This window comes from Salvelinus fontinalis, chromosome 9 (assembly GCF_029448725.1).
Source record: "Salvelinus fontinalis isolate EN_2023a chromosome 9, ASM2944872v1, whole genome shotgun sequence".
Lineage (NCBI taxonomy): Eukaryota > Metazoa > Chordata > Actinopteri > Salmoniformes > Salmonidae > Salvelinus > Salvelinus fontinalis.
This window is the reverse complement of record NC_074673.1, coordinates 1,129,348-1,151,876: the sequence shown is the minus strand read 5'-3', so window position 1 is coordinate 1,151,876 and position 22,529 is coordinate 1,129,348. Positions and strand designations below refer to the sequence as shown.

General features: G+C 44.4%; 1 protein-coding gene across 3 annotated transcripts in view; it reads right to left on the bottom strand.

Moving 5' to 3' along the window:
- Positions 1-3,858: 3,858 nt before the first annotated feature.
- LOC129861869 (mitochondrial glutamate carrier 1-like) overlaps positions 3,859-22,529 on the bottom strand; it is a 108,426-nt gene continuing 89,755 nt past the window's right edge. For all 3 annotated transcript variants that reach the window (XM_055933026.1, XM_055933028.1, XM_055933027.1), the window contains exon 11: positions 3,859-15,208. In XM_055933026.1, coding sequence (XP_055789001.1) covers positions 15,061-15,208 — 148 coding nt within the window. In that variant the 3' untranslated portion in view covers positions 3,859-15,060. The remainder of the gene's footprint in view (positions 15,209-22,529) is intronic.

Here is a 22,529-nt window from a genome sequence, read left to right as displayed (position 1 = left end):
ACTAAACAATATATAAACTGGTCTATAACGGTGACAAACGGTGCCCACAAACTGTTAGGGCCTACATAAAGCTGTCCCAACAGCAGAGTCCCGTCAGCAGAGTCCCAAAACCTTACCACTACTACACCTGGCTATCAGCGGAGCCTTGTCTGGCAGCGTCACAGTTCATTCAACCTCATTTACTGCCTTTTAAAAAACATAGCTGATATGGCTGACTTGCTTAAACAAATGTGGTTTCTACCGACAATTGAGATGTACAAACTATGGCATAAGGGGACGACGAGTGGATGGACTAGTCATAACTATTTGTTCAGCACTTTTGAAATGTACAGCAACAGAATTCAGAACATGGGCCGTTCTTACAGTATTCTCCCTGTACACCAAGTCAGAATCGTAGGATAAATAAAGGGGGCATATAAGCAGACAATGAAAGCTGTTACAATATTCGATGATTACATTTCTCTTAAACAGGCTATAGGCTACGTGTGCACCACCAAGTCAGAACAGTAGGCTAAATTAAGAGGGGTAAATAGACCAAATGATTAGGGTGAGGCACATGCGCTACTAATATCTTACTACACAACAGACACTAAGTATTACTTTCTTAGCTACAATATACATATCTCGATGGCCTGTTACATCATTTATGTAGCAGCATACAATACATTTTTGAACTCACCTTGTTGTGCTCATTTGAACAGGAAGGTGGTGTGGTGGTCCTTCGTGGACAAATTTTGTCATCAAACTTTGTAATCAAAGTCTGTCATTCTCCAGATTTATGCTGCTTTCAAGACAACTGGGAACTGTGGAAAAAAACAAGGTTGAATCATGACATTCGTGATCTTCAGGTCGGAGCTCTAGAAAGAGGACCGAGTTCCTCACATGGAATTTCGAGTTGGATGACCGCTCAAAACCTATTTTCCCAGAAAGGGAAAAGTTGATCCCAGTTGATTTGAACTCACCCAAGTCTGAGATTTCCCAGTTCAGAGTTTCCAGTTGTTTTTAACACGGCATAAATCATGCTGAATTGACAGCATGTCCAATGTTGAATGTTTATCCTTTTAACCTGTCTAGGATCAGCGTGGCGCTAGCGGCACACCCCCCCCCCCCCACTGAAAAACCAGTGCCGCGAAATTCAAAAAAAATATATTTTTTAAATATTTAACTTTCACACATTAAAGTCCAATACAGCTAATGAAAGACACAGATCTTGTGAATCCAGTCAACATTTCCGATTTTTAAAATGTTTTACAGGGAAGACACAATATGTAAAGATGTACATCTATTACCTAAAAACACATTAGCATAATCCACCATCTTTTATTTGTCCACCAACACCAGTAGCCATCACCAATTCGGCTAAACTAAGATATTTATAGCCCCTAACCAACAAAAAAACTCATTAGATGACAGTCTGATAACATATTTATGGTATGGGATAGGTTTTGTTAGAAAAAAGTGCATATTTCAGGTAGACTTCATAGTTTACAATTGCACCCACCATCACAAATGGACTAGAATAATTACAATGAGCAACGTGTTTACCTAACTACTAATCATCAAACATTTCGTAAAAATACACAGCATACACGAATCGAAAGACACAGATCCTGTGAATACAGACAATATTTCAGATTTTCTAAGTGTCTTACAGCGAAAACACAATAAATCGTTATATTAGCTTAGCACATAGCAATTAGCAGCCCAGCATTGATTCTAGCCAAAGTGAGCGATAAAAGTCAACATCGCCAAAAGATATTAATTTTTTCACTAACCTTCTCAGAATTCTTCCGATGACACTCCTGTAACATCACATTACAACATGCATATACAGTTTGATCGAAAATGTTTATATTTAGCCCCCAAAATCATGGTTAGACAATGTGAAATGTAGCTCAGTTGGTCAGAAAATGTCCTTGCGCCACTTAGACAGTGATCTACTCTTATACATAAATACTCATAAACGTGACTAAAAAATACAGGGTGGACAGGGATTGATAGACAATTTAATTCTTAATACAATTGCGTTATTACATTTTTTAATTTATCCTTACTTTTCAATACAGTTTGCGCCAAGCGAAGCTACGTCAAAAAACATGGCGTCCTAAGCCACTAAAATGTTTCGACAGAAACACGATTTATCATAATAAAAATGTCCTACCTTGAGCTGTTCTTCCATCAGTATCTTGGGCAAAGGATCCTTTCTTGGGAGAAATCGTCTTTTGGTGGAAAGCTGTCCTCTTGCCATGTGGAAATGTCAACTGCGTTCGGGATGAACTGAAAAGCGTGCCCAACTTTTCACATCGTTGCAAAAATAAATGTCCCAAAATCGCACTAAACGGATATAAATTGCTATAAAACGCTTTAAATTAACTACCTTATGATGTTTTTAACTCCTATAACGAGTGAAAAGATGACCGGAGAAATATAACAGGCTAAACTAACGCTTGGAACAAGTGCGCGCCGGTGTCCTCTTGGCTCATGACGCAGCTCCCAAAGAATGACTAGCTTCAGGGTTTTTTCATTTGTAGGGCCTGTGAACGCGCAATCGACCCCGTTGGAATCGTCATCACGTAAAGGCATCCAGGGGAAGACGTAAGAAGTGTCCGTATAGTCATAGCAACGACAGTGCCCTTTTAAATGACTTCAGAACAGTGGCCAACATTTCTCAAATCTGACTCCATGTCAGGGAAATTGCTGTAGAATGGGCTCTGTTCCACTTAGAGACAAAATTTCAACTCCTATAGAAACTATAGACTGTTTTCTATCCAATAATAATAATAATATGCATATTGTACGATCAAGGATTTTGTGGGAAGCCGTTTAAAAAATTAGCCAAATTAGCATAAGTAGTCTAAACAGCGCCCCCATCCCCAACAGGTTTTAAGCCTGGAAAAGAGACCCTTAAACCCAAACTTGGACTTCACACCCACTCCACTGAATAGCAGGCTAGTGATTTGCTTTGCACCACTTGTAGTTAGCCACTGATTCCTTCCAAACCACTCATTGTTGAATTTGGGATTTACAACTTGTTGTGTAATGCTTATGTCCAATGTCCGATGAGCACCGTTATAATTTCTCTTCATAATTTCTCTTTATCTGACAAGGATTGAAAAGGATATGCCAGTAGATTGTTGACTTGATTCATGATGATGACTGCTAGCTAAGATTTTGAAAAGTATGATGTTGACATGATCAGTTTAATCAAAGCTACTGAAGATATAACGTAATATAATGTCATTTTATCTGTGGCCAATGACCTTGACACTTCTTGGATGGGCACCTCTATTTCATTTTCATGCTCTCCCCGTAGATTTTTGCAGTGAAGTAGTGTAGTGTCCCCCACGAGTGACAGAACACTGAGCCAATCACGGCGCAACTAGAGAACATTACCAACCCCTACGCTCTGTATTTCCCGCTGGCTGCCCCACCCACCGCAGAAAGCACTGAGCTAGGCTGAAACACCTGCATTGTGGAGCTGCCTTACTCAAGAAAACAAAAAAAAAGAGACAATATTTGTGTGCATTGATTTTACATTGTTTGCAAACTGATATGTGACACGTATTAATGCCAAAAATAACATGTCAAATAGGTGGTTCTCAATACAAGGCTCTGCCCCACCTGCCCTGAAACACGGCTCAGCACTGAACATATCACAATCTTAGTAAGTCGGCCTGTTTTCCCTCCACATACTAGTTAGAGTTACCAGCTAAGTCAGTGGTAGTATAAAAAAAATAAGTGCTTGTAAAATAATCATATTTTTTTGTGGGGGGGGGATTTCTTTAAAAATAGACCAAAAGACTCTTAAGACAAATCAAACAAAAAGGTTCAATGAATAGAACAGACATACCAGGTGAATAAGGACAGTCATGTGACTTTATTAGAACAGTACATGGTGAAGGAAACAGGAAATACAACATCTCCTTGTAAACAACGACTAAGACAATAATATGTGACATTTAGCAGATGCTTTCTTATCATAGTCATTTACATGTCTTGTGTGCAGACAATTGTAATTTCATACATTTCATAATTCACGTCACAGAAGTTAGTCATCCTCATTATATCACGTTCCACGTGGTGGATGGAGAGAGATACGTTGTAGAAGGAGAGAGTGGAAGGTCTGTTTAGCCTGGGTGCCAGTCAGTTTAGCCTGGGTGCCAGTCAGTTTAGCCTGGGTGCCAGTCTGTTTAGACTGGGTGCCAGTCTGTTTAGACTGGGTGCCAGTCATTTTAGCCTGGGTGCCAGTCAGTTTAGCCTGGGTGCCAGTCAGTTTAGCCTGGGTGCCAGTCTGTTTAGACTGGGTGCCAGTCTGTTTAGACTGGGTGCCAGTCATTTTAGCCTGGGTGCCAGTCAGTTTAGCCTGGGTGCCAGTCTGTTTAGCCTGGGTGCCAGTCAGTTTAGCCTGGGTGCCAGTCAGTTTAGCCTGGGTGCCAGTCAGTTTAGCCTGGGTGCCAGTCAGTTTAGCCTGGGTGCCAGTCTGTTTAGCCTGGGTGCCAATCAGTTTAGCCTGGGTGCCAGTCGGTTTAGCCTGGGTGCCAGTCGGTTTAGCCTGGGTGCCAGTCGGTTTAGCCTGGGTGCCAGTCAGTCTAGCCTGGGTGCCAGTCAGTCTAGCCTGGGTGCCAGTCGGTTTAGCCTGGGTGCCAGTCGGTTTAGCCTGGGTGCCAGTCGGTTTAGCCTGGGTGCCAGTCGGTTTAGCCTGGGTGCCAGTCGGTTTAGCCTGGGTGCCAGTCAGTTTAGCCTGGGTGCCAGTCTGTTTAGCCTGGGTGCCAGTCAGTTTAGCCTGGGTGCCAGTCGGTCTAGCCTGGGTGCCAGTCGGTTTAGCCTGGGTGCCAGTCGGTTTAGCCTGGGTGCCAGTCAGTCTAGCCTGGGTGCCAGTCAGTTTAGCCTGGGTGCCAGTCAGTTTAGCCTGGGTGCCAGTCGGTTTAGCCTGGGTGCCAGTCGGTTTAGCCTGGGTGCCAGTCGGTTTAGCCTGGGTGCCAGTCAGTTTAGCCTGGGTGCCAGTCTGTTTAGCCTGGGTGCCAGTCTGTTTAGCCTGGGTGCCAGTCTGTTTAGCCTGGGTGCCAGTCAGTCTAGCCTGGGTGCCAGTCGGTTTAGCCTGGGTGCCAGTCTGTTTAGCCTGGGTGCCAGTCAGTTTAGCCTGGGTGCAAGTCGGTTTAACCTGGGTGCCAGTCAGTTTAGCCTGGGTGCCAGTCAGTTTAGCCTGGGTGCCAGTCGGTTTAGCCTGGGTGCCAGTCGGTTTAGCCTGGGTGCCAGTCGGTCAGTCTAGCCTGGGTGCCTGTTTCTGCTCTCTTGACAACTCCTATGGAATTGTCATAACAATGACATCAATGGAGTTGTCCAGAGAGCAGAAACAGATCTTGGATCAGGCTGGAGTGGTATCTTAAACAACAGCAGTTCCTCTTGGAGGAATAAAGAGAGCACAGGTCCCTATAGAGATGCCTACTGATAAACACATGGTGTGATGTTGTTACATAGACTGTATTCAAAATGGCACCCTAATCCCTATGTAGTGCACTAGTTTTGACCAGAATGGCACCCTAATCCCTATGTAGTGCACTAGTTTTGACCTGAATGGCACCCTAATCCCTATGTAGTGCACTAGTTTTGACCTGAATGGCACCCGAATCCCTATGTAGCAAGATGGTATACAGTACAGGGACATGGTCTTTAGACTATGTAGCAAGATGGTATACACGACAGGGACATGGTCTTTAGACTATGTAGCAAGATGGTATACAGTACAGGGACATGGTCTTTAGACTATGTAGCAAGATGGTATACACGACAGGGACATGGTCTTTAGACTATGTAGCAAGATGGTATACAGTACAGGGACATGGTCTTTAGACTATGTAGCAAGATGGTATACACGACAGGGACATGGTCTTTAGACTATGTAGCAAGATGGTATACACTACAGGGACATGGTCTTTAGACTATGTAGCAAGATGGTATACAGTACAGGGACATGGTCTTTAGACTATGTAGCAAGATGGTATACACGACAGGGACATGGTCTTTAGACTATGTAGCAAGATGGTATACAGTACAGGACAATGTCAGCTATAGAACGATGTGATCCTCTTAGAACAAGGCATTCTCATTCCAATTCTACTGTTCCAACAGCGAGGTTCTTTCAGGGGAACCCCATTGAGTGTGTGGTCTAGTGCGTCAGTGATAGGAAGGTTCTCTCAGGGGAACCCCATTGACTGTGTCGTCTAGTGCTTCAGTGATAGGAAGGTTCTTTCAGGGGAACCCCATTGACTCTGTCGTCTAGTGCGTCAGTGATAGGAAGGTTCTTTCAGGGGAACCCCATTGACTGTGTGGTCTAGTACTTCAGTGATAGGAAGGTTCTCTCAGTGATATTGTGACTAATCTTTATTTGTGCTTTTCTAATTGTATTTTTGGTGTTAAGATAGATCAGTCCTCCTCGCCCACCTGAGATACACGTGACGCAGACGAACACATGACGGCGGCGTGTGATAGACAGAAGAAGAGAAAGGAGAGTGGGACTGACGAGGTGTCACACTAACTAACTAACTAACTAACTGACTGACTAACTAACTAACTAACTAACTAACTGACTAACTGACTAACTGACTAACTGACTAACTAACTGACTAACTAACTAACTAACTAACTAACTAACTAACTAACTAACTGACTAACTGACTAACTAACTAACTAACTAACTGACTAACTGACTAACTAACTGACTGACTAACTGACTAACTGACTAACTAACTGACTGACTAACTGACTAACTGACTAACTGACTAACTGACTAACTGACTAACTGACTAACTGACTAACTGACTAACTGACTAACTAACTGACTAACTGACTAACTAACTAACTAACTAACTGACTAACTGACTAACTGACTAACTAACTAACTAACTAACTGACTAACTGACTAACTGACTGACTAACTAACTGACTAACTGACTAACTGACTAACTAACTAACTAACTAACTAACTGACTAACTAACTAACTGACTGACTAACTAACTAACTAACTAACTAACTAACTGACTAACCTATGACTACGTCATTACTAACTACAGGATTACTTCACAGCAAAACCAGACACACACACACACACACACACACACACACACACACACACACACACACACACACACACACACACACACACACACACACACACACACACACACACACACACACACACACACACACACACAACCAAATCGTCCAGATCGACGCAGTCAGTACAAATTCACAGCTGATCAAACGAAATGATAATTACTTCATTGTTCAACATGTTCAAGATTAAAACCGTAAAGGCAAGGAAAATCATAGAACAAAAAGGGTAAACAATAACAAAACAACAATAACAAAAAGACAACAATAACAAGCATTTGTAATAACAATGATATTATCATACGAGATGAGTTGGCAGTTGGAATGTTTGAAGAATAACCAACATGAATGAAATAACTTAACGCTAAGATCACACACAATCTGTTCTGTCTGCCTTCCAAATGGCACCCTATTCCCTTTATAGTGCACCACTGCTCAAAAGTAGTGCACTATATAGGGAATAGGGATCTATAGGGCCCTGGTCTAAAGTAGTGCACTATATAGGGAATAGGGTGCCATTGGGGACATAGTCTCTGATCTCTGATCATGGCAGGGGGTCCTAGATCTACTATTCTTAACCCCTATCCCCTAGCCCTTTCCCTAGTCCTATCCCCTAGCCCTATCCCCTAGCCCTGTCCACTGGTCCTATCCCCTAGCCATTTCCCTAGTCCTATCCCCTAGCCCTATCCCCTAGCCCTGTCCACTAGTCATATCCCCTAGCCCTATCCCCTATCCTTAGCCCTTTCCATATCCCCTATCCATATCCCCTAGCCCTAACCCCTATCCCCTAGTCCTATCCCCTAGCCCTATCCCCTAGTCCTATCCCCTAGCCCTATCCCCTAGCCCTAACCCCTATTCCCTAACCCTATCCCCTAGCCCTATCCCCTATCCATATCCCCTAGCCCTAACCCCTATCCTTATCCCCTAACCCTATTCCCTAACCCTATCCCCTAGCCCTATCCCCTAACCATATCCCCTAGCCCTAACCCCTATCCCCTAACTCTAACCCCTAGCCCTCTCCACTAGTCCTATCCCCTAGCCCTAACCCCTATCCCCTAACCCTATCCCCTAGCCCTAACCCCTATTCCCTAACCCTAACCCCTAGCCCTATCCCCTAACCATATCCCCTAGCCCTAACCCCTATCCCCTAACCCTATCCCCTAGCCCTCTCCACTAGTCCTATCCCCTAGCCCTAACCCCTATCCCCTAACCCTATCCCCTAGCCCTAACCCCTATTCCCTAACCCTAACCCCTAGCCCTATCCCCTAACCATATCCCCTAGCCCTAACCCCTATCCCCTAACCCTATCCCCTAGCCCTCTCCACTAGTCCTATCCCCTAGCCCTAACCCCTATCCTTAACCCCTGACCCTATCCCCTAGGACTAGGGGCTAGGGGTTGGTTTGGGATTCAGCTATCTGACCTCTAGGCTAGAGTAAATCAGACCTGCTCATTAAGACATGGATGTAATGATAGTATGACCAGGTCATTACTATCGCCACTGTGGTGAAACAAGTCATTCTGATAACAAAGTTGAAATTCTAAAAAATCGTGTCGCTTTTCCGACTACTACAGTAATGCATTTTATTAATTTGATTTACTGAATAGACTCAAGTAGGTTTGTTTGTTAGCTACGTTTCTCCACTATTTTGAGCTAAAAAAATAATCATAATCAAGACATAAACTGTGTTGCGATACACTTGATTTGACATTAATTCATAATGATCAGCACATTGTTGATCCTAAGCTAATGTTCTTCAGAAGGTCATTCCTGGTGGCATAGTGGGGTTTTGACACGGTGTGTATTTGGTCATGAAGGGTGAGATATCAGAGAGCTTTGCATACAGTTATCGAGTACGGAGATAAACCTCACCCTTTTCTGCTTGCAAATTATAGCCTTTTTTTTTTTTGCATTAAAATAACATGAATTCCTTCAATGGAATAGTTCCACAATATGATAATAATAATAATAATAATAATAAAATCAACAACAATATGGATTGAGAGAAGGGGGGCTGGAGAGGTAGGTGTGTAAATAAAGCCATCGGTAAAATGTGCAATAAAACGTACTATAGATATAATGGAAAAGTTCTTATCATCTGCGATATACTGAGATGGACACAACACTTACATACAGATACAGATATATATATATAGAAAGGAATATTGATAAGTGTTGTAGATCTCAGTTATCTCCCTACACATTATAGATCTCAGTTATCTCCCAACACATTACAGATCTCTCTACCAACACATTATAGATCTCAGTTCTCTCCCATCACATTATAGATCTCAGTTATCTCCCATCACATTATAGATCTCAGTTCTCTCCCATCACATTATAGATGTCAGTTCTCTCCCATCACATTATAGATGTCAGTTATCTCCCATCACATTATAGATCTCAGTTATCTCCCAACACATTATAGATCTCAGTTCTCTCCCATCACATTATAGATGTCAGTTCTCTCCCATCACATTATAGATGTCAGTTATCTCCCATCACATTATAGATCTCAGTTATCTCCCATCACATTATAGATCTCAGTTCTCTCCCATCACATTATAGATGTCAGTTCTCTCCCATCACATTATAGATCTCAGTTATCTCCCATCACATTATAGATCTCAGTTATCTCCCATCACATTATAGATCTCAGTTATCTCCCATCACATTGTAGATCTCAGTTCTCTCCCAACACATTACAGATCTCAGTTATCTCCCATCACATTATAGATCTCAGTTCTCTCCCATCACATTATAGATGTCAGTTCTCTCCCATCACATTATAGATGTCAGTTATCTCCCATCACATTATAGATCTCAGTTATCTCCCATCACATTATAGATCTCAGTTCTCTCCCATCACATTATAGATGTCAGTTCTCGACCATCACAATATAGATCTCAGTTATCTCCCATCACATTATAGATCTCAGTTATCTCCCATCACATTGTAGATCTCAGTTCTCTCCCAACACATTACAGATCTCAGTTATCTCCCATCACATTATAGATCTCAGTTATCTCCCGTCACATTATAGATCTCAGTTATCTCCCATCACATTATAGATGTCAGTTATCTCCCATCACATTATAGATCTCAGTTATCTCCCATCACATTATAGATGTCAGTTCTCTCCCATCACATTATAGATGTCAGTTATCTCCCATCACATTATAGATCTCAGTTATCTCCCATCACATTATAGATGTCAGTTATCTCCCATCACATTATAGATCTCAGTTATCTCCCATCACATTATAGATCTCAGTTATCTCCCATCACATTATAGATGTCAGTTATCTCCCATCACATTATAGATCTCAGTTATCTCCCATCACATTATAGATGTCAGTTATCTCCCATCACATTATAGATCTCAGTTATCTCCCATCACATTATAGATCTCAGTTATCTCCCATCACATTACAGATCTCAGTTATCTCCCATCACATTATAGATCTCAGTTATCTCCCAACACATTATAGATCTCAGTTATCTCCCAACATATTACAGATCTCAGTTCTCTCCCATCACATTATAGATCTCAGTTATATTTCAGCTTTTATTTTCATTGTTTTTTATTCGTTTTTCCCTGTGAAGCACATTGCATTGCATGTCTGAAATGTGCTGTATAAATAAAGCTTGATTTAATTTGAATGGTGTGGCAGGCCTTCAACAAAGCCACACCATGGAAGCTTCAAGCCTCAAAGAGCCTAGAGAACAACAAACAAAACATACTCAAACATAAAAATAGTTTTAGTACATTGTAATGACTGAAAAAAAAAAAATGGTACACTATTGAAATCACAACTAGATTGTAATTCTACATTAAGTAAAATTGTATGCCTTTAAACCAGTTCTTTACAAGTAGTTTGTGGTAGTAAAAGAGGTGTTCTGATGCCGGATTTGAATGGTAGAGAATTAGAGGAAGATTTCATACGTAAAAATGTAAGTTGTTTTAAAAAGTTAATTTTAAAAAAGCAGTCGGTGTGGTTCCTCAAACAGCCGCATCTTTAGATTGGTAGAGTTATTCCCGTTCTGATTTCATATTTAAATAGCAGAGAAACAGGCTAAGATTTCATACGTTCTAACTTGTTGAAAGTGGCCAAAGTAGCTGATTTCTGTCAAAAGTCACATTGTTTACATATTGTCTCATTCTTAGAAGGTTAATGTGCCCACCATCGAGATCCTATTAAATTACTATGTCATAAACCCTCAAAGTTCCAGAATGGGGTGAAAATGTCAGCCATATTGGTCAGGGAGAAATCCAAACCAGTCTGATCGGGAATGAACGGTAGCAGAGGTATAATCCTGATTATTACTTATACATTAAAATAAAAGTACAGCATGTGATATATCAGAAATTGTGTAATTAAATTATTGTCAGGCTAAAATATTGTCACGTATTATAAATACAGTTTATTCGAGTTTTATACACATTTTCTGTACAAATAGCTTCTAAAATATATGTAAACAGACCGTAAATGTCCCCAAGCAAATAATTATGAAGCTGTGAGTGCTATTATATGATGCAATATCAGTACTAGTTGCATTTACAGCAGTGGCAAACCATGGCTGATCAACTCCCTGACCAACATGGCTGACCAACTCCCTGACCAACATGGCTGACCAACTCCCTGACCAACATGGCTGACCAACTCCCTGACCAACATGGCTGACCAACTCCCTGACCAACTCCCTGACCAACTCCCTGACCAACATGGCTGACCAACTCCCTGACCAACTCCCTGACCAACTCCCTGACCAACTCCCTGACCAACATGGCTGACCAACTCCCTGACCAACATGGCTGGCCAACTCCCTGACCAACATGGCTGCCCAACTCCCTGACCAACATGGCTGATCAACTCCCTGACCAACATGGCTGGCCAACTCCCTGACCAACATGGCTGGCCAACTCCCTGACCAACATGGTTGACCAACTCCCTGACCAACTCCCTGACCAACTCCCTGACCAACATGGCTGACCAACTCGCTGACCAACATGGCTGACCAACATGGCTGACCAACATGGCTGACCAACATGGCTGGCCAACTCCCTGACCAACATGGCTGACCAACATGGCGCCCCAACTCCCTGACCAACATGGCTGACCAACTCCCTGACCAACATGGCTGACCAACATGGCTGACCAACTCCCTGACCAACATGGCTGACCAACTCCCTGACCAACATGGCTGACCAACTCCCTGACCAACATGGCTGACCAACTCCCTGACCAACATGGCTGACCATTATCCCATCATTAGAAGGTTCATGTCCCTTCTAGTATTCTAACTCCTAATTCTATGGTGCACACACATAGGGGTTCCCGAGTGGCGCAGCGGTCTAAGGCACTGCATCTCAGTGCAAGAGGTGTCACTACAGTCCCTGGTTTGAATCCAGGCTGTATCACATCCGGCCGTGATTGGGTGTCCCATAGGGCGGCGCACAATTGGACCAGCGTCGTCCGGGTTTGTCCGGGGTTGGCCGTCATTGTAAATAAGAATTTGTTCTTAACTGACTAGTTAAATAAAGGTTAAATAACACAATAAATGTAACAACAACTATAATTTGACATTTCTGAAAGTTCTGTGACAGTTCAATTTAACAGTGGAAAGTTACCTTAATAAATGCAGTTGATTTGATTACTAAAACAGCTGTACCTCTTGATTGGTAAAAGTTATTCCTGCTCTGTTTTCAGATTTGAATAGCAGAGAAAGTAGAGGAAAGATTTTTTCAAATTGTTTGTCTATCTTGATTTGTGTCAAACGATCCATTGTTGCATTCACAGTGAATGGAATGTTGGAAGTCACGACGTCACAATGTTCTACTCTGCAGTGTGTGAGTATCCATAGCAACGGACGTCACAGAGCTTTCGGCTGACGTTAGCTAGCTACTTTTCATCACTCTAAACGCCGACAAAACAGCTGTAACTTTTGATTGGTAGAAAATATTTCTGCTCTGTTTTCAGATTTGAATTAGCAGAGAAGTAGAAGAACAATTCACCTTTTTTTTTTTATGGTCTAAGTTGTCGGGAAAGTGGTCCAAATTTTCAGTTTGTTTATAAAACGCTACAGAAAATGTAGTTTATGTAGTTACTAAAACAGCTGTATCGTTCAATTGGTAGAATATATTTTGGTTGCATTTCAGATTTGAATATCAGAGAAGTAGAGGAAGACTTATGCTCTAACTTTTGTTTAACTTGTTGGGAAAGAGGTTAAAGTAGCAGATTTTTTGTGAATGAAATGTTGGAAGTCACAATGGAAGCTTTAGAATGTTGAAGAAATTAAAGTGGATGCAGTTTATAAGTTGAATAAAAGGTTAAAAGTATAAAATGTTATCAAAACATTTGTGTGCAAGCAACTTTATCTCAGGTCAGTCTACACGTTTTAAAGTTTGAATGTCTGTAAGAGGAGTAGCTTTTCCAAATATTAATAACAACAATAAAAAGTTAGAAATCATTTGGACAATATTAAAAGTGGCTTCATTAATTATCATTGATTCTGTTTTTTCAAAAAAAAATGCCGGTTATTACGATAGCTCTATTTTCCTACAACGTTTGGGGATAACTAGGTACTGCATTTATGCTGCCCCCTATAGAGAAAAGACCACCAGGGACAAGGCAATTAGGGTCCACACAGAGCTATAAGCTGATTGGCTGAATGGCAATTACAACCAATCACAGGCAGGGATGACTGGGCTGTTTAGGTAAGATCCAATGGGAGTGTTAGTATTGTATAATTGTATATATATGTATATAGTGCACAACTTAAGATATTCTATGGGTCTATATAAATATAATAACAATATAAATGTAGGATATCATTTAAGCTCTAATTCATACAATAAATTGGTTGGTTTGAACCCTGAATGCTGATTGGCTGATAGCCGTGGTAATATCAGACCGTATACCACGGGTATGACAAAACATTTATTTTCACTGCTCTAATTACGTTGGTAACCAGTTTATAATAGCAATAAGGCCCCTCAGTGGTTTGTGATGTATTGCCAATATACCATGGCTAAGGGCTGCGTCCAGGCACTCCACGTTGTGTCGTGCTTAAGAACAGCCCTCAGCCGTGCTATATTGGCCATTTAACCACAGCTCCTCGAGCCTTACTGCTTAAGTATACCACGTAATAGCTGGTAACAATAATAAGGTATGGAGCATGTCGATTCTTTAACGAGCACGCTTGGTCAACTTTGAATAGTCTTAACTTTGAATAGTCTTAAGTGATCCTTTGTTTTTTGTGAAAAATCCATCTTTTTCATTAGGACCAACTGTTTTTTTAAAACATGTTTTTATTATTACAAGATAAGATATGTAATTAATATGTAATTAATATGTAATTAATATGTAATTAATATTAAATGTGATTTATAGGCAATAGTTGTCATTCGCATGATCACTCTGACACTATGGAGGTTAATGGAGATAACTACCATATACTCAAGACGATAGATCTACCCTGTAATTCACGCCCCCATATTTAAAAAAATAAAAATTAGATAAAAAATATAAAAATAATCATCATTGTTTGAGAACATGGTATTTGTGGCATTAATTCCACTGGAATGTTGTGTTGCCACCGTAGGCAGCTTTGCCATCAACATCTCTCTCCTAAGTACTCTTACTGCTGTGCTCACAACCATAGCATTACATGTAACACAACAAGGGCAATTAGAGGGTTAAACGCAACTTTTGTTGCCTCTAGGGGGCGCTATTAAGCCAAAAAGAAGTCAAAGAAAAAAAATTCCTAAATTGTCGGTAGTCATACTTTAACCCGACGACGACAACGATCAGATATTCAAACTATCCATCAAACGATAAAAAAAAACTTATTTCGTGACGGGAGGTGATCCCCGAAGCGTTTCGGTGTGCTGTGCGTGACGTAGTCGTGAGAGAGGGAAAGGCAGAGATCCGATTGGTTGGTTTTTCTTAGTTGCCAGGCAGGAAGCTGAGGAGGTATTCTCCCACGCCGAAGAAGTAGACCACCTGAGCGATACCAAATAAGGGCGCGATGACCAGGGCACGGCAGTACGCCCCCTTCAGGAACGCCGAGGGGCCCTCGTTCTTCATGATTTTACTGATGAGAGAGAGGTAAGAAGAGACACGGGCAACACAGATTAGCAACAAGATATCAGTGAATAGTTTTACCTCGTTACTAATTATGTGTTTAAACTGATTATGGCAGCTGAGTTATCATATAGCGTATAGAATATATTCATTCTGTATTCAAACTGTTGTACCACACCATAAAGAACAAGAAAAACATAGTGATGGTAATTATAACAGTCTTTTGGTAGAGGGATAGGTTTTCCCCAAAACCTTCACTATTAAATGTTAACTGGCTACAAAGTATTTTATTTTTTATTTTTTTATTTACATTTACATTTAAGTCATTTAGCAGACGCTCTTATCCAGAGCGACTTACAAATTGGTGCATTCACCTTATGACATCCAGTGGAACAGCCACTTTACAATAGTGCATCTAGATCTTTTAAGGGGGGGGGGGGGGGGGGGGGGGGGCAGAAGGATTGCTTTATCCTAGGTATTCCTTGAAGAGGTGGGGTTTCAGGTGTCTCCGGAAGGTGGTGATTGACTCCGCTGTCCTGGCGTCGTGAGGGAGTTTGTTCCACCATTGGGGTGCCAGAGCAGCGAACAGTTTTGACTGGGCTGAGCGGGAACTGTACTTCCTCAGTGGTAGGGAGGCGAGCAGGCCAGAGGTGGATGAACGCAGTGCCCTTGTTTGGGTGTAGGGCCTGATCAGAGCCTGAAGGTACTGAGGTGCCGTTCCCCTCACAGCTCCGTAGGCAAGCACCATGGTCTTGTAGCGGATGCGAGCTTCAACTGGAAGCCAGTGGAGAGAGCGGAGGAGCGGGGTGACGTGAGAGAACTTGGGAAGGTTGAACACCAGCCGGGCTGCGGCGTTCTGGATGAGTTGTAGGGGTTTAATGGCACAGGCAGGGAGCCCAGCCAACAGCGAGTTGCAGTAATCCAGACGGGAGATGACAAGTGCCTGGATTAGGACCTGCGCCGCTTCCTGTGTGAGGCAGGGTCGTACTCTGCGGATGTTGTAGAGCATGAACCTACAGGAACGGGCCACCGCCTTGATGTTGGTGGAGAACGACAGGGTGTTGTCCAGGATCACGCCAAGGTTCTTAGCGCTCTGGGAGGAGGACACAATGGAGTTGTCAACCGTGATGGCGAGATCATGGAACGGACAGTCCTTCCCCGGGAGGAAGAGCAGCTCCGTCTTGCCGAGGTTCAGCTTGAGGTGGTGATCCGTCATCCACACTGATATGTCTGCCAGACATGCAGAGATGCGATTCGCCACCTGGTCATCAGAAGGGGGAAAGGAGAAGATTAATTGTGTGTCGTCTGCATAGCAATGATAGGAGAGACCATGTGAGGTTATGACAGAGCCAAGTGACTTGGTGTATAGCGAGAATAGGAGAGGGCCTAGAACAGAGCCCTGGGGGACACCAGTGGTGAGAGCGCGTGGTGAGGAGACAGATTCTCGCCACGCCACCTGGTAGGAGCGACCTGTCAGGTAGGACGCAATCCAAGCGTGGGCCGCGCCGGAGATGCCCAACTCGGAGAGGGTGGAGAGGAGGATCTGATGGTTCACAGTATCGAAGGCAGCCGATAGGTCTAGAAGGATGAGAGCAGAGGAGAGAGAGTTAGCTTTAGCAGTGCGGAGCGCCTCCGTGATACAGAGAAGAGCAGTCTCAGTTGAGTGACTAGTCTTGAAACCTGACTGATTTGGATCAAGAAGGTCATTCTGAGAGAGATAGCAGGAGAGCTGGCCAAGGACGGCACGTTCAAGAGTTTTGGAGAGAAAAGAAAGAAGGGATACTGGTCTGTAGTTGTTGACATCGGAGGGATCGAGTGTAGGTTTTTTCAGAAGGGGTGCAACTCTCGCTCTCTTGAAGACGGAAGGGACGTAGCCAGCGGTCAAGGATGAGTTGATGAGCGAGGTGAGGTAAGGTAGAAGGTCTCCGGAAATGGTCTGGAGGAGAGAGGAGGGGATAGGGTCAAGCGGGCAGGTTGTTGGGCGGCCGGCCGTCACAAGACGCGAGATTTCATCTGGAGAGAGAGGGGAGAAAGAGGTCAAAGCACAGGGTTGGGCAGTGTGAGCAGAACCAGCGGTGTCGTTTGACTTAGCAAACGAGGATCGGATGTCGTCGACCTTCTTTTCAAAATGGTTGACGAAGTCGTCTGCAGAGAGGGAGGAGGGGGGGGGAGGGGGAGGAGGATTCAGGAGGGAGGAGAAGGTGGCAAAGAGCTTCCTAGGGTTAGAGGCAGATGCTTGGAATTTAGAGTGGTAGAAAGTGGCTTTAGCAGCAGAGACAGAAGAGGAAAATGTAGAGAGGAGGGAGTGAAAGGATGCCAGGTCCGCAGGGAGGCGAGTTTTCCTCCATTTCCGCTCGGCTGCCCGGAGCCCTGTTCTGTGAGCTCGCAATGAGTCGTCGAGCCACGGAGCGGGAGGGGAGGACCGAGCCGGCCTGGAGGATAGGGGACATAGAGAGTCAAAGGATGCAGAAAGGGAGGAGAGGAGGGTTGAGGAGGCAGAATCAGGAGATAGGTTGGAGAAGGTTTGGGCAGAGGGAAGAGATGATAGGATGGAAGAGGAGAGAGTAGCGGGGGAGAGAGAGCGGAGGTTGGGACGGCGCGATACCATCCGAGTAGGGGCAGTGTGGGAAGTGTTGGATGAGAGCGAGAGGGAAAAGGATACAAGGTAGTGGTCGGAGACTTGGAGGGGAGTTGCAATGAGGTTAGTGGAAGAACAGCATCTAGTAAAGATGAGGTCAAGCGTATTGCCAGCCTTGTGAGTAGGGGGGGAAGGTGAGAGGGTGAGGTCAAAAGAGGAGAGGAGTGGGAAGAAGGAGGCAGAGAGGAATGAGTCAAAGGTAGACATGGGGAGGTTAAAGTCACCCAGAACTGTGAGAGGTGAGCCGTCCTCAGGAAAGGAGCTTATCAAGGCATCAAGCTCATTGATGAACTCTCCAAGGGAACCTGGAGGGCGATAAATGATAAGGATGTTAAGCTTGAAAGGGCTGGTAACTGTGACAGCATGGAATTCAAAGGAGGCGATAGACAGATGGGTAAGGGGAGAAAGAGAGAATGACCACTTGGGAGAGATGAGGATCCCGGTGCCACCACCCCGCTGACCAGAAGGTCTCGGGGTGTGCGAGAACACATGGGCAGACGAAGAGAGAGCAGTAGGAGTAGCAGTGTTATCTGTGGTGAGCCATGTTTCCGTCAGTGCCAGGAAGTCGAGGGACTGGAGGGACGCATAGGCTGAGATGAGCTCTGCCTTGTTGGCCGCAGATCGGCAGTTCCAGAGGCCACCGGAGACCTGGAACTCCACGTGGGTCGTGCGGGCTGGGACCACCAGGTTAGGGTGGGCGCGGCCACGCGGTGTGAAGCGTTTGTATGGTCTGTGCAGAGAGGAGAGAACAGGGATAGACAGACACATGGTTGACAGGCTACAGAAGAGGCTACGCTAACTAGGCAAGTCAGTGACCCCGGCCAAACCCGGAAGACACTGGGCCAATTGTGCGCCGCCCTATGGGACTCAACAATCACGGCCGGGTTGTGATACGGCCTGGATTCGAACACTGAGACGCAGTGTCTTAGACCACTGCGCCACTCGGGAGCACAAAGAAGCCTGTGTCTTCCTGGTAGAATAAAATCACGATGTTTTCTACCAATCCAATGGGCATTTGCTTTGTAAACTCAATCACATGTGCGCTACAGAAACCCCTGTTAACACTGTTAACCAAACAACAGTGCTAGGTGGCTGTGCTACAGAAACACTGCTAACCAAACAACAGTGCTAGGTGGCTGTGCTACAGAAACACCGCTAACCAAACAACAGTGCTAGGTGGCTGTGCTACAGAAACACTGCTAACCAAACAACAGTGCTAGGTGGCTGTGCTACAGAAACACTGCTAACCAAACAACAGTGCTAGGTGGCTGTACTACAGAAACACCGCTAACCAAACAACAGTGCTAGGTGGCTGTGCTACAGAAACACTGCTAACCAAACAACAGTGCTAGGTGGCTGTACTACAGAAACACTGCTAACCAAACAACAGTGCTAGGTGGCTGTACTACAGAAACACCGCTAACCAAACAACAGTGCTAGGTGGCTGTGCTACAGAAACACTGCTAACCAAACAACAGTGCTAGGTGGCTGTGCTACAGAAACACCGCTAACCAAACAACAGTGCTAGGTGGCTGTGCTACAGAAACACTGCTAACCAAACAACAGTGCTAGGTGGCTGTGCTACAGAAACACTGCTAACCAAACAACAGTGCTAGGTGGCTGTGCTACAGAAACACCGCTAACCAAACAACAGTGCTAGGTGGCTGTGCTACAGAAACACTGCTAACCAAACAACAGTGCTAGGTGGCTGTACTACAGAAACACCGCTAACCAAACAACAGTGCTAGGTGGCTGTACTACAGAAACACCGCTAACCAAACAACAGTGCTAGGTGGCTGTACTACAGAAACACGGCTAACCAAACAACAGTGCTTGGTGGCTGTACTACAGAAACACCGCTAACCAAACAACAGTGCTAGGTGGCTGTACTACAGAAACACGGCTAACCAAACAACAGTGCTAGGTGGCTGTACTACAGAAACACCGCTAACCAAACAACAGTGCTAGGTGGCTGTACTACAGAAACACCGCTAACCAAACAACAGTGCTTGGTGGCTGTACTACAGAAACACCGCTAACCAAACAACAGTGCTAGGTGGCTGTACTACAGAAACACGGCTAACCAAACAACAGTGCTAGGTGGCTGTACTACAGAAACACGGCTAACCAAACAACAGTGCTAGGTGGCTGTACTACAGAAACACGGCTAACCAAACAACAGTGCTAGGTGGCTGTACTACAGAAACACGGCTAACCAAACAACAGTGCTAGGTGGCTGTACTACAGAAACACGGCTAACCAAACAACAGTGCTAGGTGGCTGTACTACAGAAACACTGCTAACCAAACAACAGTGCTAGGTGGCTGTACTACAGAAACACGGCTAACCAAACAACAGTGCTAGGTGGCTGTACTACAGAAACACGGCTAACCAAACAACAGTGCTAGGTGGCTGTGCTACAGAAACACTGCTAACCAAACAACAGTGCTAGGTGGCTGTGCTACAGAAACACCGCTAACCAAACAACAGTGCTAGGTGGCTGTACTACAGAAACACGGCTAACCAAACAACAGTGCTAGGTGGCTGTACTACAGAAACACGGCTAACCAAACAACAGTGCTAGGTGGCTGTGCTACAGAAACACGGCTAACCAAACAACAGTGCTAGGTGGCTGTACTACAGAAACACGGCTAACCAAACAACAGTGCTAGGTGGCTGTACTACAGAAACACGGCTAACCAAACAACAGTGCTAGGTGGCTGTACTACAGAAACACTGCTAACCAAACAACAGTGCTAGGTGGCTGTACTACAGAAACACGGCTAACCAAACAACAGTGCTAGGTGGCTGTACTACAGAAACACGGCTAACCAAACAACAGTGCTAGGTGGCTGTAGTACAGAAACACCGCTAACCAAACAACAGTGCTAGGTGGCTGTGCTACAGAAACACCGCTAACCAAACAACAGTGCTTGGTGGCTGTACTACAGAAACACGGCTAACCAAACAACAGTGCTAGGTGGCTGTACTACAGAAACACGGCTAACCAAACAACAGTGCTAGGTGGCTGTACTACAGAAACACGGCTAACCAAACAACAGTGCTAGGTGGCTGTACTACAGAAACACGGCTAACCAAACAACAGTGCTAGGTGGCTGTACTACAGAAACACGGCTAACCAAACAACAGTGCTAGGTGGCTGTACTACAGAAACACCGCTAACCAAACAACAGTGCTAGGTGGCTGTGCTACAGAAACACCGCTAACCAAACAACAGTGCTAGGTGGCTGTACTACAGAAACACCGCTAACCAAACAACAGTGCTAGGTGGCTGTACTACAGAAACACCGCTAACCAAACAACAGTGCTAGGTGGCTGTACTACAGAAACACCGCTAACCAAACAACAGTGCTTGGTGGCTGTACTACAGAAACACCGCTAACCAAACAACAGTGCTAGGTGGCTGTACTACAGAAACACGGCTAACCAAACAACAGTGCTAGGTGGCTGTACTACAGAAACACGGCTAACCAAACAACAGTGCTAGGTGGCTGTACTACAGAAACACGGCTAACCAAACAACAGTGCTAGGTGACTGTACTACAGAAACACGGCTAACCAAACAACAGTGCTAGGTGGCTGTACTACAGAAACACCGCTAACCAAACAACAGTGCTAGGTGGCTGTACTACAGAAACACCGCTAACCAAACAACAGTGCTAGGTGGCTGTACTACAGAAACACCGCTAACCAAACAACAGTGCTAGGTGGCTGTGCTACAGAAACACGGCTAACCAAACAACAGTGCTAGGTGGCTGTACTACAGAAACACCGCTAACCAAACAACAGTGCTAGGTGGCTGTGCTACAGAAACACGGCTAACCAAACAACAGTGCTAGGTGGCTGTGCTACAGAAACACGGCTAACCAAACAACAGTGCTAGGTGGCTGTACTACAGAAACACGGCTAACCAAACAACAGTGCTAGGTGGCTGTACTACAGAAACACCGCTAACCAAACAACAGTGCTAGGTGGCTGTGCTACAGAAACACGGCTAACCAAACAACAGTGCTAGGTGGCTGTACTACAGAAACACGGCTAACCAAACAACAGTGCTAGGTGGCTGTACTACAGAAACACCGCTAACCAAACAACAGTGCTAGGTGGCTGTACTACAGAAACACGGCTAACCAAACAACAGTGCTAGGTGGCTGTGCTACAGAAACACGGCTAACCAAACAACAGTGCTAGGTGGCTGTGCTACAGAAACACCGCTAACCAAACAACAGTGCTAGGTGGCTGTGCTACAGAAACACGGCTAACCAAACAACAGTGCTAGGTGGCTGTACTACAGAAACACGGCTAACCAAACAACAGTGCTAGGTGGCTGTGCTACAGAAACACCGCTAACCAAACAACAGTGCTAGGTGGCTGTGCTACAGAAACACCGCTAACCAAACAACAGTGCTAGGTGGCTGTGCTACAGAAACACGGCTAACCAAACAACAGTGCTAGGTGGCTGTACTACAGAAACACGGCTAACCAAACAACAGTGCTAGGTGGCTGTGCTACAGAAACACTGCTAACCAAACAACAGTGCTAGGTGGCTGTACTACAGAAACACGGCTAACCAAACAACAGTGCTAGGTGGCTGTGCTACAGAAACACGGCTAACCAAACAACAGTGCTAGGTGGCTGTGCTACAGAAACACGGCTAACCAAACAACAGTGC